This window comes from Pseudopipra pipra, chromosome 17 (genome assembly GCF_036250125.1).
Source record: "Pseudopipra pipra isolate bDixPip1 chromosome 17, bDixPip1.hap1, whole genome shotgun sequence".
Classification (NCBI taxonomy): Eukaryota; Metazoa; Chordata; class Aves; order Passeriformes; family Pipridae; genus Pseudopipra; species Pseudopipra pipra.
Genome location: NC_087565.1, coordinates 4,805,112 through 4,831,607, shown reverse-complemented (window position 1 = coordinate 4,831,607; position 26,496 = coordinate 4,805,112). Strand labels below are relative to the sequence as shown.

The 26,496-nt window shown below is 41.1% G+C and overlaps 1 protein-coding gene across 6 annotated transcripts; it reads left to right on the top strand.

Annotated features, from left to right (window-relative positions):
- Positions 1–20,884, top strand: ARFGAP1 (ADP ribosylation factor GTPase activating protein 1). Of its 6 annotated transcripts, XM_064674026.1 has the most exons (15): positions 18–140; positions 338–457; positions 3,285–3,348; positions 4,246–4,355; positions 5,638–5,809; positions 6,435–6,535; positions 7,106–7,195; positions 7,834–7,930; positions 9,303–9,359; positions 9,985–10,017; positions 11,356–11,385; positions 13,221–13,277; positions 14,859–14,918; positions 16,111–16,187; positions 16,638–17,079. In XM_064674026.1, the coding sequence occupies exons 3-15, from the start codon at positions 3,289–3,291 to the stop codon at positions 16,963–16,965; spliced, it is 1,272 nt and encodes a 423-aa protein (XP_064530096.1). In that variant the 5' UTR covers positions 18–140; positions 338–457; positions 3,285–3,288; the 3' UTR covers positions 16,966–17,079. The 6 variants fall into 6 exon arrangements, with proteins under 6 accessions (XP_064530098.1, XP_064530097.1, XP_064530096.1 ...); XM_064674028.1 differs by lacking the exon at positions 14,859–14,918 and having other exon boundaries at positions 1–140; positions 16,117–16,187; positions 16,638–20,884; XM_064674027.1 differs by lacking the exon at positions 11,356–11,385 and having other exon boundaries at positions 4–140; positions 16,638–20,884.
- Positions 20,885–26,496: the final 5,612 nt, after the last annotated feature.

Sequence of the window (26,496 nt, the reverse complement as noted above, 5' to 3'; positions counted from 1 at the left end):
GGCGGCGCCGGGCGGGACCGGCATCGGGACCGGGACCGGGATCGGGATCGGGATTGGGATCGGGATCGGGATCGGGATCGGGATAACGAACGGGGCCGGCGGCTCCCCGATTACCGGCCCCGCGGCTCCCCCGGGCTGAGGTTCGCTGTCCCGGCAAGGCTCGTTCCCCCCGGCCCGGCCCCGCTGAGCTGGCGGCGCTCGGGCCCGGCCCCCGCGCTGTCACACGGGACGGTGCCGGGGGCGGGCGAGGGGCCGGTGCCAGGCTGGCGTGGCGGGGAGGAGGCATCTCCTTGCCCCGCATTTCACCTATTTCTGCGTTGTTTTTTCCCCCCCTTAGGAAGCAGAGGCCGGAGCGCTGGCCGGAACCCGGCCATGTTCTGAGCGAGGCTCCGCTCGGATCCAGGCAGCGCAGGTGTGGCTGAAGGCATCGCCCTCCCCGCGGCCCTGCGGGCTCTCGGTAAGGCGGCTGAATGTGCCAGGCTGCTCCGCTTGGACGGGACGCACCGGCCCCCGGTGTGTCTGTGGACCGTGCCTGCTCCGCGGAGGTGGGGGCGGTGTGTGGTTCGAAGGGTTTCTTCAGCCTCTGGGGCCTTTTTGCCCTGGTGGAATTCACAGGGAGCCTTCAGGACCACGGAGTCACACGGACCACGTCACCCGCTGACTCTTGGTGTGCTGAATTGCAAAGCTCTTTCCACGTTGGCTGTGAATTTCCTGCTACATCAGAGGAGCGAAGTCCTGTTATGTCACATTTTCATGTAAAAGTGTCGAGTCCACTTCTGCCTTTTGGCTTAGTTTTTAGCAAACTAGAGATTCTTAACCTGGAAACTCACACGGTATATGTCTAGTTTTTGCTCTGGAAGCAGATTGTTTGGGAAATAAGAGTGTGATACTGGTCTGTGTGAAGCTGTCTATTTCCGCCTTCGAGCCCTTAGGCAAAAATATTTATATTCTTCAGTGAAAAATTATTCCTAAATGTTTTCATTACTGCTTATGTCTGTTTACGTCAGAACAAAACAATGCTTATTTATTTAATAAATAAGAAACAGCACAGCTGTTTCTTCAGGATTTACTCCTGAAACTTAAACAGCACAGTGGTTATGTGTCCAGTCAGCTACCAGGGCTCAGCTTTTGGGTGTAAACAAAGATAATTTGAACAGTTAAAACTTTGTGGGAAAATAATTGGAAACAAACCAGGCACTCTAATGACGTTACCTCTTAGAAAGCTTAGAACATGACTTTTTTCCCTTCTCCTTTATTTCCAAATGCTTTGGTGGAGGAGAAGAAGGTGACAAGCTGGGTGGCTTTAGTCAACTCCTGCTTTTCTTGGATGATATGGTATGGATGAAGCTCTGCCTTCCCACCAGGCAGATGTGATGGTTTGGTCAGGGAACTTGGTGCCTATGGAATGGGTATGTGTTCAGACTGCAGTTGGCCAAAGTCTTGAGGGTTTGCTTGCCACACTTTTCCTGTTCCAAAAGTTACACAATTTCTGTTTGATTATTGACAACAATAGTTGGGGTTTACTTTGATGCAGGATGACGGGAAGATTTCACTCACCCGTAACTGTAGTAACCTTTCCAGTCTAAACCACTTTTTTTCACAACTTACCTGTGCTTGTCTAATACAAATTAAGGTTGAAAGGCAGCACATTCTAAACATCAGTGGAAACAGTCCCTTCAATTCCACAGAACTAAGTATTTGTCAACAAATGTTTACAAAGGAAGATGTTTATTTACAAAAGAAAATGTTTACAAACAAGATGTTTACAAAGGAATAAGCGCTTTAGATAAAAGGCAGTGAGTTCTGCTACAAATAACTTCTGCTTTTAACAGTGATGATATGTAGGTACAACATTGAGCTTATTTCTTTCTGAGTCAGCTGGTGTTGCAAATAACTGTATTTGTTGTACCTCTGTGGTTGCAGTTCACAGAAAGGCTGCTCTGCTTTGGGGATTTCTAAGAAATTGATGTCACAGTCATACAAATTTAATGTTTTCTTACCTGTAGCATTTTTCTTTTTATAACAACCTTCTTTTTTATGCTGAAGATATGTTCTCCTTCCATCCCTTGGGGCTGTGGAAATTCTATGGAAGAGTTGATCATTTACCTTCTAAAACTATTGCAAGATTGTTAATTCTATTGATATTTTAAGGACTTAGGACTGGTTAGCCAAATAGCACAGTGAAGTATTGTCAGACATTTGCATAAAGGCACTTTTCCCTCTCAGACCAGTATTTGATGCAAATATCAACCTGCTATTTTATGCTTTGTATTTGGACTGACCAGAAAGCTTGAGATTTACTACCTGATGATGTTTCCAGTCAGCTTGGTGACTTCTGTCTTGTTACATCTTAGAAGTTTGTTTTCTGGAGTAGAAATGAAAAGATGGAAGTAAAAAGAAAGAAGACGTTATTTATTTCAGGTTAATTTAAATATCGTACTACTAGTTGGAAATAGAATTTTTTTTTCCTCTAAATTGCACTCTTATGCTGCACCCTACACTATATTTCTTTTAATCATGAATGTTTTTGTGTACTTTGGGCTTTTCTAGGCTGTGTACTGTGTATGAATCACATTTTTTTCTCTTAGTGGGGATTTTAGCTGTAGCTTGACTCTGCTCCCTGCTGTTTCATGCATCATAAAAATTAGAGTGGGATGATGTGGTCTGCCAGCAAGACGTGACTGTTGGAACTAGAACTCTATTTTCTGTGAAAGGTCCCAATAATTGCCTTGTTTTCTTAGAACTGCATTGATAATTAACTCAATATTTCTGGGAAATCACGATTTTTTTGTATCTTCCAGCAAAGTGCTCTTTTAGGAATGTCTTCATCTCTCTTAAGTGTGAGAGTTTCTGTTATTTTTTGCTTAGGTCTGTTGAGTTTTATGCATGTGATCCTGTGTAATCGTGGGTAAAGTGCTTTCAGGAAGGGTAGTGGGTTGGTCTGGGAGCAGCATCCAGTAGAGTCTGTTTTGATACAACACGTGACATAGAAGAGTTTCCATGTTTATCACCCCCCAACCCCTTTTCAGCCATGGCTGAATTACAGCTTTCCAGTTTTAGAACTGAGATGACTAAATCCCCCCAAAAGTGCAAAGTAAATGGAAAAGTAAGATTGTGGGGTTTATGGTGGTTTGTTTTGTCTGCTTTTCCTCTGCAACTGCTTGTGAGTCAGTGGTTTGGATTCCAAGCTCTTTGTCACAGAGATGTGCTTGTAAGGGGCTGAACATCCTACTGAAATCAAATCCTTGATTGTGACTTAGTTTTATGTTTTCCTCCCTTTGCAGAATCATGGCAAGTCCAAGAACAAGGAAAGTTCTCAAGGAAGTCAGAGCACAAGATGAGAACAATGTGAGAAAATTATGATTTTCTTTAGATTAGCTTTGTAGAATTGAATTTTCTTTTTGCTTACTCCAAGTGTAGGTTGGAGTCTATTACAGCTGTTGTCTTTATAGTATGGCTCACTAATGGTAACATATGAATTTGGATGTCTCATATTTCTGTTAGTTCCAGTAACTTTTATTCATAGATGCATTACAGTGCATTGCTGCATCTTTGGCACAAGTCTTCTAGAAGTTCTAGTTATTCTGAAACCCCTGGAGTCTTTGAACAAGTGGTGTCTTGGGCACAGCTTAATTAAAATTGTTTGTTTCAAGTAACTTGATTGTACACAACCTTAAATGTCATAGTCCATGGACAGGTCAGTTCATTAAACCTTGAGTGGTGATTCCAGTCGTGAAACTTCAGTTGTTGCACTGTATGAGCAATAAAGCTATTATTAAGGAAAAAACCTCTGTTTAGATCTGCTATCATTTACTGCCAAACTGTAGTCTGACTGAATAAATGTTCCAAACTTTAAATGTTGCATCTTTATTTTGCCGAGGAAACCTCAAGAATTCAGTTTGGTTACTTTCTCCTCCCTCAAGACAATATGGAAACGAAATCAAATTGAATTCTTTGCTCAGTAATTTCCATTTGCTCATCTGTATTTCCTCACTGGTTTCTAGTAGGTGGTACAGTAATTTTTATAATCCAAGTTAATGATCATTTCTTTACATGCAGCATAAATAAATACTCAAAGGAAGCTTCTGCTCTCAGGGAAGATGTTTCCAAACACTAAGAACTCTCCCTTCTGAAGTTATCTTGGGCATGTAACATTTTCATGATTTGACTTTTTGAGCCGTACTGTGAAAACTTCACCTGGACAAGTGATGGCTGATTGCAGAGATAATTGTTTTTCTCCTGCAGGTCTGTTTTGAATGTGGTGCATTTAACCCCCAGTGGGTGAGTGTGACCTATGGAATTTGGATCTGTCTTGAGTGCTCAGGAAAACACCGAGGCTTGGGAGTTCACCTCAGGTCAGCCTTTCAAGCAGACATGGACTGGGTTGGGTTACCTCAGTGATCATGGCTGTGAACAGAATGTGCTGTTTTGGAATATATAGAATGTCTCAAATCCAACATTTCACTGGCAGTTTTGCTCCATGTTCCTCTCCAAAGTGGGCTTTGCTCTCTGTGCCTTGTCTGTAATTAGTTTGGTATAGAACTAGTTTCCAAAACAGCTTTATTCTGTTCAGGAGGTTTCTTTTTTTTTTTTCTAGTAATATAAATTATAATTTTTGTTGTTGTCCAAGAAACATCCTCAGCTGAGATGGGAATCTGTGGAATAGGTCTGGAGACTCACAGTGTGTGTATATGGAATAGGGGCAGAGCATGGGATGGTTACTCAAATGAGGAAGAAATAAGTCTAGAGGGGAAATCAGCAAAGCAAGGGGGCTGTTCAGAAGTACATGCTTTGCTTTACAAGGGCTGATTTGAAGCTCATTACTGAGTAGAAATAGCATAGAAAAGAAGAGTTTGGAACTATTCCATATGTTACATGAAAGAAAAACCGAAATTCTTGAGATGAGGGTGTGATGAAGGCTATTTCTTTAGGGAGAAAGAGAAAGAAATCAGTCAAGTTACAAGTTTTAAAGAGCCTTTTCCCCCTCCTTTGTGACCTTGTGTTTAACAACAAGGCACTGTTTGGGGTTGTTTTGGGGGGGGGGGAGGTTGGTTGTTTTTGTTTGTGTGTTTTAATACAGTTTACTGAGCAAGAATTTATGACTGAAAGCAGAGTTGAGATGCTAGCTGCAGTCACAAGTGCCCTGGGATGAGGTCAGGTGTTAGGAAAGGCTGTTTTAAGCAGCTGAGCTGTCCAGTACCTGATGGTCATTGGGAGCAAAAGCAGGGACTGAGACAAGGAGGTGTCTTTGCAGGTCACTGAAGTGTAACCGTGATAATAGACAGAAAAAATTGCAGAGTGAAGTATGGCAAAAATTTCTGTTATATGGTGGGTTAGATTAATTCCTGAAAGAAATTTCTTGAAGAAAGCTGCTTTTTCTGTCACTTGCCTTCTGTTGATTGTCTCTTTAAAGTGCCAATAAATGACACGATTTTGGCTTATTTCGGTGAGGATCTGCCCACCTTCTTATGATGATCTGTCTTTCTGTACTTGGAGAGTGTTCTCTAACATGTTTGTACTCTCAACTTTTGAGATAGCTTATAATAAGCTTTTTTTTTTTGTCCCTGTTGATACAGCAGGAAATTATAACAAGCTGTGATTTAAAATTAAAAAAAATAAAACAACCCTGCTTTTCAGTTTTGTACGTTCTGTAACCATGGACAAGTGGAAGGATATTGAGCTGGAGAAAATGAAGGCTGGAGGCAACAGCAAATTTCGACAGTTCTTAGAGTCTCAAGATGACTATGATCCCTGCTGGACTATGCAAGAGAAGTACAACAGCAAAGCTGCAGCTCTCTTCAGAGACCAGGTAAGTTCAGTTCTGTGTGTGTCCTCACCCCCACGGTCTGAAAATGTCAAAGTACTTTGTAAGCACTTGTTTTTGAAAGGGCAGAGGAGGGCAAGTAGCAACTTTTGGAGCCTCTGCAATAGTTCCTGAAAGGGTGTAAGAGACTGAAATCCTGGAGGGTTAATGTCTCAAATATTGGGCAGAAAAGGAGTGATAGTGTGTGACTGAGATAAGGTGCAGTTAGGACGGAGGGTCTTGGGGAGGCAGGAGCGAAGGCAGGAGCTTTTCTGGGACCAACTTCCTTATCCTGGGCAACTATCTCTAAAACCAAGTTTGAGACAATATTGCACTTTCATCTGTGGTGGGGATGAGGAATTGAAACCACAAGACTCCCCAGCCCCCTTCTGAAAAGTTCAAAACCCAAATGTGCCTGCTGGAAGAAGCTGCCTGAAATAAAACCAGTGTTCAATTCAACATCACAGCCTTGGAGTCAGAAAAAAAATAGTTTCTTGGGAAAACAAATTAAGTGATCTCTGCAGCTGGCAGCAAATTGGAACAATGACTTGTTGTCACAATACAGAACCAGTGTATGACTTGCATGACAATTCTGACCTGGCATTCTTGACTGTTTTCCTACCTCTCCTAGGTAGCTACAGTGGCTGAAGGCAAGGAGTGGTCTATTGAAACTTCTCCTGCCAGGAACTGGACCCCACCTCAGCCTAAAATGCCTCTCTCTTCCACTCACCGGTATGTATCCTTGTTATCTAATGTTGCTGAAGATACAGCAGGGTCCAAACCTGGTCTTTGAATGTCTGCTGGTTTTATTCTGTCGATGATGGTTAATAATTCCCACCTCCTCCACCTGAACCTTCAACCATGGCAGAGACAAGTGAGCAAGGGCAGCAAAGCCAGGCTGGTTTTATCTTGACTTGTAATGCACCTGAAACATTTGTGTCACTCACAGGTGGTGTGCCAGTTTGGGATTGAATGCCAGGGAAGGGGAAACTGCTTTTTCCCTTGTGGTGCTCATTACCAACAGGAGCATCAAAGCTGGACGACAGCAGTTTTGTGTTTCTGCTTTTGCATGTAGTGGTTGTTACTCTGTGCACCCTAAGGACCAAGTTAACTGAAAAAGCATTTGTAAATCAAAGGAACAAGCACTTCATGGCTTTTAGTGGTTGCATTAGAGGTCCTTACTTGATAGATAGAAAAAATAATCCGTTTTTCATCTGTATTATGATGATATACATCAAGCTGCATTGCAGAGCTGGGGGGGATTTGCTTTACATGGTTTACTACTTAAATCTTTTATTTCAGAAGTTCTGCTGGACAATCTCACACTGCAACTGCCTCTTCTGACAAGGCTTTTGAAGACTGGTTAAATGATGATGTCAGCTCCTACCAAGGGTAATGTAATCTTTACTGACCTTTTTGAATGCCTGTCTCTTTGGCATAACAAAGATTTGGATGTTGTACTACAGCTGCTCAGCTGTGATCCTGGTTCACTAGTGAGCAGCTATGACTGGGTTAGTGTTATAAATATGTTGGGATGTAAGATGAAGGAAAGTGTATCTTAATGCATTTGTATAACAAAGATGTTTGAGCATTGAAGGGAAAGCTTGTAACTCCAAATGTTACTGTGGTGGGCTTCAAACTAGGGAGTTCTGTTTGTCTGTTGTATCTTACAGTGATTTAAGTTAAACAGAGGGATTTATAAAACTAACAGTGTTTTCTTCTTTCTTTCCTCATTTTCATGTATCATTTTATTAGGATTTACTCAGCTTTCTAATATCAGTGATCTGTTAAACCTGGAGAATCATTAGCTTGGACAGGGATACTGTAATTTGCAAGGATTTCTCAGTGGGTCCTTGTTGGTGTTACATCTTCCTGAAGCGAGTGGTTTTGGTTTTTGGGTGCTAGGTGATTTAGGACCTTTTTTTTTTCCCAGGTGTAAAAAAAATTGTCATTCTTTCATGCTTTTCAGTTTTTGTTTAATAGTTTTAATGAATGCTTGCTGATACAGATACTGTTCATTTATTGTCTAGTGGCCAAGAGAATCGCTATGTGGGGTTTGGAAACACGGTAAACCCTCCAAAAAAAGAGGATGACTTCCTGAATAATGCTATGTCTTCATTGTACTCGGTAAGGAATTGCTGGAAGCTTTCTGTGACCTCAGTTTTCTTCCATTGTATCCCCTGTTTTGGGAGAATATAAACAGAGAAGAGAAACTGAAGACTGCAGGTAGATACAGAGAGATGCAAAGAGTGAAGAAGATACTGGTAGACTTTAAAAGGTGAAATGAGGGGAGAAACTTGAGCAAAACTTAAGTTATGTTTGGTATCAGTTCATAGAACTAAGGAAATGAGGATGTAGCAATGGATCAAGAAATAATACTCAACAGGGCTGAAGGGTAAAAAGTAATTACCTGTAGGGAGAAGCAGTTGGGCTGGTAATGCTCTAAATCAATTAACCATGTTAGGTATGTTCAGTGGAAAACAACTGAAATGTGTGTCTGTGTGGTGCCAGAAGCCCTGAGCAGTGATGAAAACATTTGAAATACTTGTGACAGCGTGTGAAGAGATAACAGCATATGGTTGAACAGTTGTTGTGATTCAAGTAGAGATAGTGAAAGATGCATTGTTGAAGGAAAATGGGAATAAAGTCAGAGGCAGTCAGGGAAATATTGGTGCTTTGATAGGACGCAAAGTAACAGTGCTAAACCATATTTGGGATTTGGAGTCACTTGGAAATGCAGTAAGGTTTTCTACCAAGGTTAGTGGCCAGTCGCCTTCAATAGAGGCTTATTGGCCTGAATATCCACACCAGGTTCTGTTGTTTGTTTAAAAATACATAAGTAATTTTACTAGAACTTAATGGAGATAGGTAATGCCTGAGCCTTTGAACAATATTCCAGGTGATCCCACAGGGTGCTTAGTATAGGTCTGCTGAATATTTTCTAGGTATGTCATAGTTTATAGGCCAGAGAGTTCAGATTAGAAACCACATCTGTGATGTATTGCAGGTGTGCTGAGGCAGCAGAGGAGAGAGGACACTGTGTTCATGTCACTGTGAACCTTTTATTTGAGTCCAGATCTCGCTGAGTCTCTGGTTGGAATGCCCTCGTGTGACCACAGACACACATTACAGTGGGATTTTAGTCCATTGTGAGCCTGAGTTACTTGCATGGGTGTTCATCCTGGTGAGGAAACCAATTTTCCTTCTGCTCCATGGGATTGTTTTTCCCCACACATACAGTCATTTTTAGAAGAAAAACGTCTGAAACGCTCAGGTTTGTTCAAAATTGCAGCTGGTTTGACACAAATACTGGAAATTCATCACTTAATTTCAGTAAATGAGAGGCTGTAATTTTTTCTCTCACTCACAGGTAGTTCCTATGACTACAGGACAAGCTGTATTGGAGAATTTTGACTTAATTTAACCTGTTATACTGAGCACTTGATTATTTGCTATTATTATTCACAAATAGCTTATGGCTTCCTTGCTTTCTTTAAAGGGATGGAGCAGTTTCACAACTGGAGCAAGCAAAATTGCCTCGGCTGCTAAAGAGGGTGTAAGTAAATAAAATGTATTTTAGCTAATGCTTGTAAACTCAGAGATTCTGTTGGTGTTCTAATAGTGATGAAACTTGAGAAGGCTTACCAGGACAAACTAAATTTTGCTCTTCCTTTCCTGGCCTATGCCTTAGTTACATACAGATTGCAGATCTCACTTAAGTGACAGTCATTCAACTAACTGTAAATGAAAACCAGAGGAAATGAGAATTTATTTCATTTTACATAGATGATGATGGAAAGAGACTAAATGTTTTTGTGAATATAATGCATTGCAACTTTTTTTCAGTTTTGCTTAGTATTATTCCAAACTTCCATGACCATAACAATTACCTCTTACTTTGGGTAACATTATGAGAGACAAAAACATTGATACTCATCTGCGTTGGCCCACCAGGTTCTAGTCTGTGTTGAAAATCCTTTCTTCCCTCTGTTGCAAGTTGAGAAAGACTGATGCTTCCCCAGAGCAATCTGGAATGCCAGAGGTGGTGATATGGATATCCTCTTCTCACTGTGAAATTCTGCCCAAGGTTCCATTCCTTTTGGAGAGGAAATGTGTGTATTTAAAAATTGAAGGGTTTATTCCTGGTAAATCTGAATGTATTTGCTTCTTTTTACTATCAGGCTACCAGATTTGGATCTCAAGCAAGTCAAAAGGTGATTTAGCTCTGTCTTATTCACTGTAATTGTCCTTAAATGTCATGTATTTGCCTGTACCAATTGATTTAGATTTGATCATCAACAGGCCAGTGTATTTTTCCTCCATAATGCACAGTAATGTTTAGATTCTAGCTTTTATTTCCATAGGAATTGCACTCAAGTTCAGTGATCAAATTAAGCAAGAAATAAACAGTGCTACTCTGCTCTTTGTACCTGTTGGGTGTATTGGAAAAGCAGTAGAGCTTACAGACATAAAATACACTCATTTTATTTCTGTAAATCCTAGATGTGATCTATCTTGAAGCACTTTTCATGATGATGTATTATAAAGGAAGCCATCTTTCCGTTGCTAAAGCCTAATAAGTTACAAATGTGAAATTATTATTATTAATAATTTATTAATATTATTAATAATATTAATATTATTAATAAATAATTTTGCTTGTGTGTATTTAAAAAAGTAATTATGACAAAAACATTTAATTTTTCAAACTAGGGTTAAAACAGAGACAGACCTGAATTACACAGAGCTCTCACATAAGATCTATTTGCATGGAAAAATTTTAAATTCAAATGTAAAAATTTGCAAAATAGGATTCCTAATTTGCCAAAGTTCTGAGTGAGACAGGACTTAGATATATTAATATATGATACAGGAGTTTTACTTGAACTATAACTCTTTTGTATGTGCAGCATTAGCCTGGTTTGCTTTCTCATAGACATAGATGGTGTTGCTCAAAACAAATGTGAAGCAGCAGGTATCGATGTTCAGACAGGTGTATACACTGGGATATTAATCCTCCAAATAGCCACATTTGGGCATGTTTGCAATAAAAATGTCTTCTTAAAGCACCCAAACTTCCTACTTAAAAGCCTTAAAGTGTTTGCTGCTTGGCTTATGTAAGAAAAACTAAGTTTTCTACAGCTCTTCCTCTTTCCCTCCTTCTGGCGGTTTCCCTTTTAGAAGCTGTTCTTTCTTTAGTATTATTAACAAATGTAAATACAATATTAAGTGTCAAAGCTCATCACATCTACTGACAAGGACCTCAGCAACATGGTGCTCTAGAATCTAAGCTGTGTCACTGAACCTTAAATTTTGTTCCTGAAACTTCTGATCCTTTGCAGAACAGATTTAACATGTCTCTGATGTGGTGTATCGGTTAAAAGTGTATTCGGTGCCCAGGGACCAAACACATTTCACTGTTTGTCTTGTCAGTAGATGTTTAAGTTGGAAAAGGTTCATGCTACTTAACTTGCCTGAAAAAATGCTGCCAATTTGTTGCTAAAAGCTGCTTCTACCTTCCTTGCTCTTTCTCTTTTGCTCTCTGGGTAAAGTTTTGGGGCTACAAGCAGCAGCCAGAGCCGGTAACACCCTCACATATATTCTTGTGCATGGACTCCTTGTCACTGTTCGTGCTGAATATGTGCATTTGCTCCTGAGCTGTCTTTTCCTTTTCTGCCTTACATCAAATCTGTTTAGAATAATGTTGTGTGTTTTGTATGGTGATATTTCTTCAAACCTACTTAAAGTAGGTCAAATAGGACAGAAGTATCCAAGCTCTGCACAGTCCGAGAAGTGACTCTGCTCCTGTCCATGCTCTCCATAAGCACAGATGATTTCAGGATTTCTCTTTGCATGCCTGCTCCAGGAGTGCAGTGTGCCAGGAGCTGGGGTGTTGTGGGAAGGTAGACTCTTAATGTAGGGTTTATAATGGTGATTAGAGTGCTATCCTAAATTCAACAACAGGAAAGACAAAGAAGTGATTCAGATGAAAATACAACTGTACCCAAACCTTTCCATTCCATATTTACAAAATTATGTGCTTGAGGAAGAGGGGTGATATAAGCATTCTTCCTAATTCTAGCAGCGACTCCACTTAGCACACCTAAACTGTTACTGTGAGTGTATTACACTCTTTGTTATATAACATAAACAGTTTGCCGGGTTTAATAGATCTCTGACTCATTCAAAGATGAGAAATCCCCTTTCTTGTTTTTCTTAAAAACTTTCTGGCCTCACTCCCAGTGGAAACAAGCCTTATATGATTTACATTCACATTTTTCACTAGGTGGAAGCAGGGTTACCTTTTGCCTTTGCTTCTCCAAGAACTTTGAGCCTGTAAGGAGCAGAAGTACTGGAGATAATGGTTGGGAAAAGAGGAGAATCTGGGAGTGCTGTGGGTAAGGGAAAGGCTTCTTAGGAAAGATCTCCAAAGTGATCCATTCCCAGGAAGAACATGAATGAAGGCTCACAGCCTGACCAATGTTAGTGATAACATATAAACCCTTAGGAAATAAAGCTTCCTTAGTCTCTGCTGATGTTTAGGAGTAATGTTTGCCTGGCAAGCATGTTGGCCCTTTTGGATTAACTAGGATAATTCAGAAAGCACTCAGTGTGATAGGACAATTCCAAAGAGAAGTTTAAATCTGTCAAAGGCTTACTATGTTAATAGGGAAAGGAATGATTTCAAGTGAAACTCTCCTAAACCCTGCTGTCCTTGTCAGCACTGTCTAATGAAAATAATTTAGTGGCTTACACTGTGGGCTTACATTTTTGTAAATTGCCTCAAAAGTACAATATCCTCATGCATCTTGTTCTGGATTGCAGTAGATTTCTGAAGTTCATTGTTTTTTCTCCCTGCAAACCTGGGGCTTTAAAAAAGATTAGAAAAATCTTCTGTCACAGCTTTGGCTCTTGTGTATTGCTCAGAAACACTTGGGCTGTTACTACAACTGGAGCACTACAAGACGGAAGAATTGGGGAAAAATTAGGCACAAAAGATCTAATTCTGAAAGTAATTCCATTAGTAGGAAAAAAATAAGGGTAGATGAGGTCAGTTCTTCCAAACATTCAGCTGCAGGCATTAGCAAGGGGCCCGTCTTGGAGGCTGTTGCTGGTTGAACCATTGCTTCTGCTTCCAATGCAGGGCCAGACTTTGCTTGGGCTCTGGGCATCTATTGCCATTTGTATCTGATTTTATTTTTTTTGCCTTTTAATGTTTCCTGCAGCACTTTATCGTGTGTGCTTTTCAGCTCATTCTGCTTCTGTGAATCAAAGCTTAAGGCTTCTTGTGTTTTTGGAGATACTGCTTAAAAATGAGGCTGCAGAAGGTGTTGGCTATTGTTTTTTGTTTTGTTTTTTTTTGTTGCTTTTTTAAAGAAAATATAACTGACTTTGTTTTTGTTTTGCTTTTAAATAGGCATCAGAGTTAGGTCAGACATTAAATGAAAATGTTCTCAAACCTGCACAGGAAAAGGTAACTTTGGAACTAGTAAATGACTTGCAGAAAAATGGTTATGATGTCTCAGGCAGTGTGTCCTTCTGTAAAGGGGAAACATCAAACAATTCAAAGCAGGATGTTAGCAAAGAAAGGTTAATGAGAGTAAATTTCCTCCACCAATCTTTCTCATTTTATAGATTTCATGCTTTCAATAAGGGAAGATTGGACAGGATGAAAATGCACCCTAAATTCATATTGAAATTAGTTATTTTTTAAAAAATATGTATGTTAGTAGTAATATCTTTGATTGTTAAGTTCCCAGTGCTTTACTCATCTGCCTGTCAGCTTTGTTTTAGTTCAGTCAAACATCTTTGAGCCACTGTAGTTCATTTGGGGGTAGAATTTGGGACAAAGTAAATGTTTAAGATGAATGGGGACAGTTCATCAATAAAAATAACATGTTCTTCCAACCTTTGTTTTCTCAGAAGTGACCAGTGATCACTAATACTACAGATTTTAGTCAGAGATTCTCCCCAGTGTCAAATGTTCCCTTCCTGTTTCATATGTTTAAAAAACCATACTTTTACATCCTTCCCATTTGGCCTGCATTTGTTCTGTGCTTTAGAATTTTGGGTCAGCTCCAAAATTCTGATAAAGTCTTTTCTGAGAATGTGGTGCTCCACTTACCTGCATAGTTTTTCTTAAAATACACTGGTTTTGATAAAGCAGACTATCTTTGCTATACTAAGAGAAGCAATGCCACCACTTTGGGATTTGGATTGATTTTCAATTTGAAAAGAATGTTTTAATCACATTGCAGAATAATTTTTCTTGCATTACCTTTATTAATTCACCATTCTTTACATGGTATTTCAAACCACACAAGAAGACTCTAGTTGGTTTTCTGTTCCCTAGAATTATCCATAACTTATTTCTAAAGGCTTAGATGCATTATTTTCAGGGTTATTTTAGGGTGCATTTCCTTGAGCTGATTTTTGTTTTGTAGGACAATTTAATGAGGAATGATGCATTCTATATTAAAAAAAATAGTTCTATTTCCCTTAGGATGTTGTGTTGTTAGTTCTAAATAAGTGTTCCTAACTAAAATAGGTATTCTCTATATGGTTATACAAAGTCACTTGCTTTGGAACAGCTGCCATTTATTAATTGGCAAAAGGCACCAGTTGTGTTCTGTTGGACCAAAGTTTAAAGCCCTTTTAATATTTAAATAAGCATCTATAAAGGAGAGAGAATAAAATGGAAATCCTAAGTTTCTAAAAAACATCTTTATATCCAGTAAAATATATGTATAAAACTTCATGTTTGCAGTTTTTTTTATTTACTAGTGTTTTTATGCTCAGCATAAAATGGTAATGATACCTTCCTCAAACTGTGTGTATATCTGTAAAATAAATTCCCACATTCCCAAGGTTCACTCCATTATAGATCAACATCTTAACATTGTTAGTTTTAACTTAAATATATTTTGATTCAGTTTGGGGTTGTTTTTTATTTTTACACTTTATGTTTTCAGCTGTTAAGCACAAGTGAGCCTGTCTTAGAGTTTCAATAATACATTTTTTTTATGGCTAATTATCAATCCTTTGATTCACATAGGTGAAAGAGGGGAAAATATTTGAGGAGGTCACCATGGGGGTATCGCAGTTGGCCAGCAAGGTATGAGGTGGCCTGCCTGGCTTCAGGGAGGCCAAACAACAAGCCAGTCTCCATATTCTTATGAAAAGTGGTACAAAATCACAGTGCAGCTTTCATCTGCTTGTGTTGAAGAGAGAAAGTTGGAAAGTGGAACTTTGAGCAGACAGCCCTTCTGTTGGGATGTTAAAAGCTGTACAGGTGTGGTGTGGTCCTTGCAGCAGTCTCAGTGAGGACATGGTGTGGTTATAAGACAGCCAGTGTCCCAAACACAGAAAGGAAATGTGAGAGAGAATATGCAGACAGCTTGTGTTACATTGGTACAGTTAAACTTACTAATGGTCTGCACCTTTTCCTTTGCCTTCTTTCGCTCTCGTTGCTCGGTGATGTGGTAAGTGCTGCCTGTGGCTGCCAAGCACAGAAATCCTGCACAATCTAATACCTGTTTTGATACCTTGCATGTCTTACATAGGAAGGTGTGTCTTTCTAGCACTGTGAAGTCAGCACTGGAAGCTCTCTCACATACCAGTTTAGTGCCATAGATTTTGGGCATATTTGAATAAAGTGAATTATGTTACTTGTTCTGTTTAGAGCCTGGCGACTCCAAGGCCGAATTCTGAGATTCATCCTCAATATCTGTGACATAGAATAGCACCATCCATGGGTGTCACTTCAGAATTTGTGTTTCTAATCCAGTGCCAGTTCATTATAATAACCCCCAAAGGATTCTCCTAGCAGTCATGCTTATTCTAGAACTCAACTTTTGGCTTGGTTTACATGGGTAGTGTAGTAATACTGAAACAGAGTGAAGGTAGCTTTGTAGAACAATAGAAATATAAATACTTGTTACAACAATCGTGAGATCAAAATGTCAGTGCTGTCATTAAGTTTAATTTTATGTAAGAAGTAATTCCAGTATTTTTGTCAAGAAAATCCAGGAGAGAATTCAAAAAATGTTACAACGATGAGGGAGAAAGCTAAACTTGACCTGCTTCTCAGCTCTTCCAGCAGCACGATGCTGTGAAATGTGTGTTCTTTACATCAATCAAAAATCTGCCCATCAAAAACACTAATGAGTTGTGAGTTAAATTTTCTGGTGAAATGTGTTCTATTTATGGCAACAAGTGGAAGGATTGTGTTGTGGCTTTTGCTGTTGCACCTGGCAGAGGGGTTGGATCAGCCCAAATGAATGGAGTGTCTTTTTTTTTTCCTCTAGGTTCAGGGAGTTGGAAGTAAGGGATGGCGAGACGTCACCACTTTTTTTTCAGGCAAACCAGATGATAATTCTGAAAGGTAACTTTTTGTAGTTACTTTCTGTGTCTCTTTAGATGCATAGTTTTATCTCCTGTACGTTCTCAGCAGTGTAGTGGCAGGTAATTTTTCAATATTTAGAAATTATTCTGTCTTTGCTAGCAGTCCTACTCTATGTAATATGAGAGGAATTCAATATAAGTATGTGTTTATAACTGAGAACAAAACAGGGCACACATCTTGGTTTAAAAATTGCTCCAAATGAGTATTCCCTACCCTGTGACTGTTAAAGCTGGTAATAAAATCTGTGAATTAGACTATAGGCTTATGCCACTTGGAGCAATATATTTAGTTCTGCCTTTATCCTCAGTTTTGTTTAACCAAAGGGCAGTAGAATTGTAGTTTTCTTTGTGGTCATTTTTTAAAATTATTATATTTGGTGTAACTAATTTATTTCTTCCTTCCTTTCCCTCCCCTCCACCCCACCAAAAGACCAGCTGAGGGAGACAGCTACCAGAACAGTGGAGGGGAGGGCTACCAGAACAATGCTGTAGATCAAAGCTTCTGGGAGACCTTTGGCAACTCAGATCCACCAAAAGCTCATAAATCTCCAAGCAGTGAGAGCTGGACCTATGTGGACAATTCCACAGAGAAGAAGAGCTCCGATAGCTGGGACGTGTGGGGCTCGGGCACGGTCTCCAACAAGAACAGTAACAGCGACAGTTGGGAAAACTGGGAGACCAACTGGGAAAACGCAGGAGGGGAGAGCAAGACCAGGAAACCTCCTAAGGCAACAAAAAATGCATGGGATGACTTTTAGAACTCTGTTAAACCCTGGTTTGCACAGCGAGGAGAGGGAGGCTGTGCTGGCTGATGGAGGGGAGAAAGTTTTACACACAACTGGAGTATCATGGTTGACCTTACTGATCTGTTACTTTTGTGCTTCCCATTCATTCTCCTTTCTTATATCCTGGTTTAGGGGGAAAAAAAGTAGCATCTGAATCTTTTATCACATGAAGGTGGCTCTCCCTTTTTTAAGGATAGTGATAACTGTATTCTCCTTGCACTATTGGCCACAGTGACTTTCTTAACATGAATGCTCAAATGAGAAAAGTCGGTGCAAGGACACTTTCATGGCACAGCCTTGCATGTATAGGTTCATAGGTGTTCATCCAGTCCTCATCTAATTTGAGATTTGAGGTGTTTAATGCAAACAAAGGACAGGGTGTGACTTGAAAAGATAGTTATTAAATGAGCAAACTGCAAGTTGAATAGATCTAGCTCAAATGCCTTATGTATTGCTCTGACTGCGTTAAGTCTGGCAATTCAAGATGGTCTTTAAAGTATTTTTTACTGGAGCTTTGTTTTTAAACTTTATGACATTATTTTATTTTTTTTTTTAGTATTTTAAAACTTATTTTCTCCCCTTAGAATTCATAAGGAATCTAGAGCTAGATAATTATTTGTGTAAACTTACAGGTTTGACCTGAGCTATCAAGGGATATCCAGAATGGCTGTACTTGCCCACCCTACTCAATGGATTAAGAGTTTACACTGTGCAGCTCTGCTACACAGACAAAAAGCAAAGCTGTGGTGTTTTCCTTCCTCACCTACACCCTTGCCCCAGTTTGAGTATTTTATGTGGTCTGGTTTTTTCTTTCTTCCTTCTACTCATCTACTGTACTGATTCTGATAAAAATGAAGTCTTTCTGCTGCTTGGCAGTGAAACAAATTTATAAAGAAGATTCCAGCAAGACAAAATGGGTGGAAAATATGAGAACACTAAGGGAAGAGCCTGGCAGCAAGCCCCTTTCAAGATGAGTAGATGTCTGGATTTAATAGTAAAATTTAATTTAAGCAGATGTTTTCCAAACGAATCTTTAATGTGTCAAACTGTATCTCTCTCTCTGTCATGCATTTCTCCACATTTCCTGGATCTTGTTAAAGAAACACTATTTTAGAAACTTCAGAAACTCCTTGTCAGCATTAAGGAATGGAACAGAAGATTCAGTTATGTCTCAATTTTGACCCATCAAATTGCTTTGCATGACACAAACCATAACTTCTGCAGAAGAACTGTGACTTTAACAGCAGAGGTGTCATAGGCATCCCATTTTATTTTTGGGGATGGGTTGTAAATGTACATTCAGCACGAAAACAATCAGCTCGCTTGAAAACTTCATGTTTTATGTAGTCTGCTTTACTGCCAGCATGGAGTTCTTCCTGTGAACCCTGTAAATCTTAATAGTTACCTAAAAAGCCTTTTCTTTTTAAAATCAGTTAATTTGTTCAACAACCAATCAGTGTTGTCAAAACTTAAATAACGCGTCATTTCTTTCCTCTTTGGAGAGGTTTTTGAGGTTATAGTAATATCAAGAGTGTTAAAAGGAAGGAAAATCATGAATTCCTCAAAAGCAGCAGATTTTAAAGGCTTAAGTCTAAGTAGAAGTAGCTGTATTTATAGCCTGGTTCTGTATTTCTATTAGTAGGATCTTTCAGATGGTGAACACAGTATTTTTTCTAGTCTCCTCTTATCCTGTCCTTGCAAGAACTGGGATTTTTTTTTTTCCCCTCTTGCTTCTCCTGAGCTCGTGGTCTCTGAAGCTCGTGGTCTCTGAGCCCCTGCAGCAGGACCTGGAGCTGCTCAGGACCCAAGTGCTCCTCCAGGCTGAGCCATTCCCGACACATCCTTGCTGACACTGACCCTTTTGAAGTGCCAAAGGCACGAGAGATCTTGGTTTACAATTCTGCTCGTGGTACCATTGGCAGAAGTTTACAGCCTGACTGTAAAACAAGGATTTTTTTCTTCTTTTCTCCAGTTCCAAGTATAACTTTGTCATAGCTTAGTTGCATGTCAAATATAACTTCGGGTTTTTTATGCACACACCTCTGTTACCTCCTTGTCACGTGTCTGCTGCCCAGTCCAAAGCTGATTCAGCTTCCTTTGTACAAATTTTTTGCAGTTTCTCTTTCATAAATCTCCTGAAATAGCTCGTGGCAGGAGAGGCCATTCAATCAACAGCACTGTGGGGGGTGTGTGCACGTTCTCCTCAGCTGTGAGCTTTGCCCAGGAGAAAACTGGTTTATTTATCTATCACTTGCAGCTACGGTTGGCATGAGCCATTTATTTGTTCTTCTGATTTTATTTTTGTAGCTCTTGAAACTTTTATGTTCCAAATTAAACAGCCAGGGCCCTGCTCAAGCAGGAGCTTTGGGTAATGATTCTTCTAGTTGAGGACATGGAGGCAGAAGTTTTGCTATCTCTTTTTTTTGAAGTGCTGGAGAGAAGCAACAAAATGCTGCAGCTCCCAGAAAGGTGTTACTGGAAGATTAAAAGAACCCATTATGACAGCAGAAAGTGTAACTGCAGACACAAACTATTATGCCAGCTGGTCTCAGTTTGAGAGGCAAATTGGTATTTTGTAATGACTTGTCAGAGTCTGAACATTTTGATCATGTCTTCCAGAGGAGAGGACAAAATGAGGGCATTTTCTTTTACAAAGCCTCAGTTTTATTGGATTTTACTTTTTCTTAGAGTAGGTGGCTGGGAATTTTCTGCAATTTGAAGAAATGCATCCGAGCAAGTTGCATGTGCGGAGCGAGTGTTTCTGAATCAGATTTGTTTTTTTAACCTCTCCCCAGATCCTTCTTTTTTTGGCCTGATGAGGAGCACTGTAGCAGAGGCACTGAGTGCAGGCTGCTGGAGCTGAGGCTGCCTGTCTAAGTGAAGATACAGCCATGAATCTGAGTGTGTGATTTGTAAGAGTGATCTTGTCACCGTGTTCAGTGGGTGACCAGTGGGCTCTGCTTCCCTTTCAGTCCCACTCCATGTTGTCACAATTTGAAGTTGTACAAGCAAATTGCCAGGAGATGGTGCAGTAGGTGAAAAGGCTGCTGCAACAATTGGACATTGCAGTGGTGGTTCAAATTTCCTGGTGTTTCAGACTTTTATTTCTTTGTATGGCTTCAACTTTGGAAAATACGGAGCAGATGGATTCCTACAGGTAATCTGATAAAAGAAAAATTTCAAGACATTCAAGCTAAGTGCCACTTGAAAAAGAGTGAAAGTCTTGGAGAATGCTCCCAAACCTAATCTTAGGAGTTAGGGATTATTTTAAAGTGTTTCATTTGTGTCTTTAAACCTGTTAGTAATGATTACAATTCAAGAAGTGCTTGGCCAGCTCTCCCTCATGGTTGGGACCTCAAGGATAATGCTGCTGCTTTTATTTTCCAGGCCAGACTGTAACATTCCATGGGTTCATAATGTACTTGTCAGTGTAATGGTCTGTGCAATAATTTAACAAGTGTAGATAAAACCTTTGTTTAACCCAGGATACATTTAAAGATACAGTGGTCCTCTTGGAGAGTAGCAGCCTACACAAGTACTTCAGTTCTCACCTTACTTTGGGAATATTACATTTCAATGACCCAATTAAAGGTTTGAGCAATCAATGATTTAAACAGAAATCAAGAAACATTTCGATGTCCATTACTGGAGTTTGATCCTAATGGTTTAGTGGCCTCTAGTTGCAGAACCCCCTTTCATTCTCATGCCAGCAGAAACTTAGTCAGTAATGGAGTACTGTATCTTTAATTCTCCTGCTGTGTTTTTTGTGAAGTTCACAGGAATATCGATTTCAGTGAACACTATTCATTGTTCTGTAGAGTGGTTCTGGACTTGAACTGCAGTGTCATCTTTTAAAGAGCATTATAATAAAGCAAAGAGATATGGAGCAGAACAGTGTTCAGCCCTTTTTCAGCAGACTTAATTTTAAACCCATGTGCTGGTGTCAGGCATATTCTTTCCTGCTAGTAATGGAAGCTGCCAATGTCAATGACAGAGCCAAAAACATCTTTATATTTCCTTAGAATTTCACAGTCTAACTTAAAATGCTAATTTTAGGTCTATTTGAATTCGGAACAGTTTTGAGACAACACTGGTTGCCTCCTTAATTTAAGGGGAGCTATAAAATAGAAAGTAAGGTGATTGCAAATAGATTTATGTATTCAGATTTTTATTAGCTTGTCTACAAAGGCACTTAACACAGCAGAAAAAGGTAACTTCTGAAGCAGTTTTCCTTTCCAAAAAGTGAGATTCCTCTGGCCAATCCTTCAGCTGGTGATGATGGTTCACATTCAAGATTCCAGTTTCCTTCATTAGCCAGCCAGCCACGTGAGTACTCCAGATGACTGATGACTGCACTGGGCTTTATTTAAATTTAAAATATCTTTTATTATGTTCTTGGTCAGCAGGACTGCATTGCACTTGCCTTGTGGGAGTAATTACTGATTTTTTACACCAAAAAAAGGTTGACGTTGGAGTTGGGTAATGTCACTGGTATTACTGCACTGTGTCCATTCTTGCCATATGGGCTGCTCTGTGAGTTGGATGCAAAGTTTTCACATGGGATTACTTGAAGTAAACAGGATATGCTGTTTCTGGAAAGAGGATTTCAACCCTCTCTTCTGACAATATACAGAGCCCAACAACTTATACAAAATACCATGAAAGCAGTAATGTGTATTCTGAATTTCAAACTGAGCCCAGTCAGTACAAGCTGATAGAAAAAGTGGAGTCTAGACCAGAAAATACCAGTCACTGACTTGAGGAAAGTCAGATCACTACTGAATTATCATGTCCACTTGCTTCTGCTGGATAAGTTTCTGTGCCCCTTCACAGCTGTGCTCTGTGCTCTGATCCCAGGAATGTGAGTAAGTTTTTGAGCTGGTTTGTTATTATTTGGTTGCACACTTCCATGGCACGGGCAGGCTCAGAAGATGGCTCTCTGGGTTTCCAGGGCTTCACACCTCACTGACTTGAAGGAATCAGATTGTGTGCCCTCTGAGGTGTGCAAGCAGGCAATGGGGATGTTTCCAGTTTCCTTGTGCGCTCCACCTATTCCAGTATGTTCATCCACAGGTGCTCCACCTTCTGCAACACACTTTGGGTGGGCTCTCAGGAGCTGGTTGGCCACGACCACGTCCCCAAACTCCACAGGCTTAGCCCAGTACACAGCTTAGGCTCTGCACCTCTCCACTGCTTTGCCAAAGGTTTGCAGGATGTGGCCATGGGGTGGAAACCGAAAGTCCCACAAAAAAAGAGCAGTGGAGCTGAGTTGTGCTGTTGGGAAGCTGTAAAACCCAAAGCTCTGACGTACGTGCGGCGCGATCGCTCATCGTCTGTTCAGTCACTAATTTGCAAGGAGGCCAAGACATGCTGCCTGTCCTGGCTCCAGCCGTTTGTGCTCTGTCAGCAGGAAGCTGCATCTCCTCAGCAACGCAGGAAAAGAAAGGTCAGCCTCCTCCTCTGAGCAAGGTGCTGACGTTTGCTTTAGGCGAGATTAAACCAGCCTGCATTTTTATCCTCAAATGATGCATTGCCTCCAATCCCTGAATTTCACCAGTGCTGCCCCAATGGCAATGTTTAAACTGGCTAAAACCAGAAGAGATGAAAGAAACACTGAAAAGACTTCTAGGAGAAGCTTCCTTGTACTTTCAGTTGCAGAGAACAAATGGGAGAGACCGAGTCTGTGGCGGGACTGGCTGCTTAGACTGCCAAGAACAGTCGTGTTGTACCTCAGCAGGACCATGACTGCTGCTCAAGCAGGAAAATCCAGTGCTATCAGCTCTGCACAGTATGCAAACCAGTTCTTGTCTTTCCCTTTAAGCCCTGCCAAAACGTGCTCCCTCAGAGAGGCTGCTCAGCGTTGCTGAGGCTGTTGAATTTTACAATAGATAAATCAGCTCCTGCCAGGAAATGCAGAAAGGCTGGAGTGTGTCTTTAAGAAAAAAAAAAAATCACCACTTCTGATTGAAGTGCTCCTGCTTAATATCAGCAGTTCTGCACTGGACTGCTCATCTTGCTTTCAATGTAACTCTGTTTGACTACTTAGGGCAAAAACCCACTCGTATATACATCTTTTTTTCCTACTCTGCTGACATGGATGGTTAATATATGTAAATTGATGTGCCAGCCTATATAAAGGCTGTTGTGATCAAGGTCAAACTAGGAATTTTCTTCTTTACAGAACCTTTTCTCTGTGTTGTTTTTACATAGAAGCTTGATACAGTTCCAAGAGGGAATTGCTATTTTAATTCTGTTTTCTCAAATTACCTATTGACTCCAGCCATCAGCTGTCACTTTTGGAGTGCAGCTCAATGCAATGCACTGGACTTGAATTACAAATTTAGTCCACCTAGACAGGGCTTCACCATTCAAGTCAAACTCCCCAGTGTCACTGCAGTACTGGCAAGAAGAGAGAATCTGAATCTGAGACTGCTGCAAGTCTCCTTTTGTCCACACCGAGGTGTGGTCACCTGGTCATAGAACTTGTGATGGAGTACAAAGCACATCAAAGAAGTGGAATAAATACTTGTGTAATCTATGCTGCTGGTGATACCCCAGCTAGTTAAATTGAACTTCTGCAGAATGGAATTACTGGTTTCCATGTCTGTTAAATGCCCATCCTCTCTGGGATGGTGGTTGTGAAGGGCTTTTTATCGTCTGCTGAAGGCCACACGTGCCTTGGACTCTGCCAGTGATGGAGACAGAGACTCACCTGCTTTTCTGACCCATCTCCTTCCAGAACCCACGAGGCATCGGAGGTGAAATGGCTCAGCCGTGCTTGGCCAGTGGGACAGGAGCTGTGACACAGAGACTGACACGATCAGATGAATTATGTCTGAGTATCAGTGCCAGAGGGAAGCACTCATATGGTGAGGAGTGGCTGCAGAGCCCCAGCTCAGGACTGGTGAATCCTCCTTGGGCTGTTGTCCATTTTCTTGTGTAGTCTTAGCACCAGCTGCACTCTGCTGGATGTATTCCTTGGGCTGAAACTCCTCTGGATCAGTCCCAGTGCAAACCCTTTCTTGCACTGGTTGTGAAGAAGGACTGGGGGACTCACCAGCTCACACAGAATGTGCTGGTCTAGTGGAAGGTGTCCCTTCCTATGGTGGGGGGGTTGGAACTAGATGACCTTGAAGGCTCCTCCTGTCCCAAACTATTTTATGATTCTATGAAGATTCTTTCAGTGCTTGTGGTAGGATGGACGCTGCTGGTGGAGAGCCTCACTTCTCCTTCCTTCCTCTAGAGGGGATTGTGTCACTGTGCGTGGGTCGTTGTTGGAGGAACTTCTTCCATGAGATTCTAATAGCTGGATGCAGGGTTAGAAATGTGTTCCTGCTTGTGTATCTGCTCATGCACAGCCCCATCCTGTCCTCTGCTGGTGACTTTCATGCTGCATTAAGCAAAACTATGCAAATTCCTCTCTTCCAACCACACACAGGTACTTCTTTGATTTTGCTTGCTGGTTTGGGATTTCAGCTCTCCCTTCTCTCTGGCCGAGTGCACCAGACTGGATGGTGGCAGTTTAAAGCTCAGGCTGTAAAAAATACCAGGTTCTAGGCTTTTTTGTCCCTTTTCTGTTAAGCCAATGTAGCAGCCTTTCTTTATGATGAGGAAGCAGCAGACTCATGTACAGAGCTGGGACAGGGCTGTCTGTCCATCACCCCTGATACAGGTTGGCACAGCTATAGCCAACAGTTCTTTTTAATGGATTGTGATTGGATTACACTTCCCCTGCCAGGAGTGATTCCTTTGGCTGTGTTTAGTCCAGGCTAATTATAACATAATTAGCACATTCCCATTACAGTAGGAGACTTTCCCACCTTTGAAGCTTGAGCATTCCTTCTCTGGGAGAAATGTGGGTCTAGAATTGGCCACAGCACATACTGTGCAACACCTGACAGGGCCCTGACCGAGCTCAGAGTGTCCAGACCATGCTGGGGAGCTGTGAGTGCTGCTCTGCAGTCTGCTCCTCCCAGAATCATGGAATCGTTTTGCTTGGAGAAGACCTCTGAGATCATCGAGCCCTGAGAGGCTTCTGTGGAGATGGAGCAGCAGAGATGCACCTCGAGAGATGTCCCAGAGCAGGGGCAGGGAGGTCTCCATGTCCCCATCCCAGTGGTCTGCAACACCTGAGTGACCTAAAAAAACACACTGAAGAGTCTCACCCTTAGGGTGAATGGAGGGAACTAAACTCATGTGCCCTGCTTCAAAGTCTCACACCCACACACTGGTTTGGGAGCTGAAAGTTAAGGACTGTTGACAGTTTTAAGTGTTCTAATGTTGAGGAATGGGGAAGTGGAGGTGACACAGATTCCGTGTTTTGTTGCATAAGAGCATTTCTTTTGTTGTCACTTGTTCTTTGTTGTTTTGGTTTTTTTTCCAGTGAAAGCTTTTCTTAGTTCATAATGAAGGTGAGTGCTTGGTGGTGTTTTTATTAAAGCTGCGGGTCCTGGAGCAATACAATCACGGGAGAATTTCATTTTTCAGTGTTTGGGTTTTTTGTTTCTTTGTTTGTATGTTTTTGTTTCCAAGCTAAAGTTCTATTTTTTGTAGTTCTGGAGAACCATGACTGAGGTGTGTTTGCTTACAACTTTAAGGGAAACAAAGAGCCTCCTATTTGCTACTTTGTAGCCAACCAAATTATTTTGACTTGCATTTGATTGCTTGGGGTTAGCAGTCTTTATTTTCTGTGGAAAGAAGCAATATATCGCTCGAACATCCAAATTTCTTTTCTGGAAAAAAATGAAGGACACTCGATGACAAGAGAGCTCCAGCTCAGATTTATAACCAGGTAATGAGAAATTGCTGAATAACGTGCTCATTTGCTGCCACCAGAAGGTAATAAATCTTCCCAATTTTCTTGGGCTGTGAGAACACTGCTGACCAGTCCCCTGAGCAGCTTCCAACACAGAAGTGGAGGGGTCTCCGTGGTGCAGCACATTTCCCTGGTGCACAGCGATCTCCAGGCTGCCTTTTATGATTACAAAACCATTCCCTGGGGGCTGGGGATGAGGAGTCTCCAGACAAGATGCCCCCAGTATTGCTGATGTGCTATTCCAAGTGGGGGTTTTATGGAGATGTTTGATGCAAAGGGGCTTCCAGCGTTTGCTGTGGCACTGACACCAATGAGTTAAGCAGCAAATAGTCCCAGGGGTGGACTGTGAACTTTACTGCCAAATATAAACAACTTTTCTGAAAGCAGCAGGGAGAGCCTGGCTCCCAAACAATGCTGGGCTCTCTGGATGGGCTCCAGCCCAGGTGAACACACCTTGCTGGTGACAAGGACTTACCCCTGAGGGAAATGTTCTCTGGCAAGGACAGCTCAGTGTCAGCTGGCCAGGGAAGGGCTGTCTCGCTCAGAGGAAACATGGGCCCTGCAGAATCAGGGGGGTTATTGTGTTGATGTTGGCTGTGAACTCCTTTTTTAAATTTTTTAGGGTTTTTTTGCTCGAGCTAAATGAAGTCGGTGTGTGGGGTGAGAAGTGATGGCTGGCTGCCAGCTGC

Excerpts from the sequence above, each read along its gene's own strand:
- ARFGAP1 (XM_064674026.1), top strand. The coding sequence starts at position 3,289 with ATGGCAAGTCCAAGAACAAGGAAAGTTCTCAAGGAAGTCAGAGCACAA. Across the intron at positions 4,356-5,637 it reads GGCTTGGGAGTTCACCTCAG|TTTTGTACGTTCTGTAACCA; the intron begins GTCAGCCTTTCA and ends CCTGCTTTTCAG. Across the intron at positions 5,810-6,434 it reads CAGCTCTCTTCAGAGACCAG|GTAGCTACAGTGGCTGAAGG; the intron begins GTAAGTTCAGTT and ends TACCTCTCCTAG.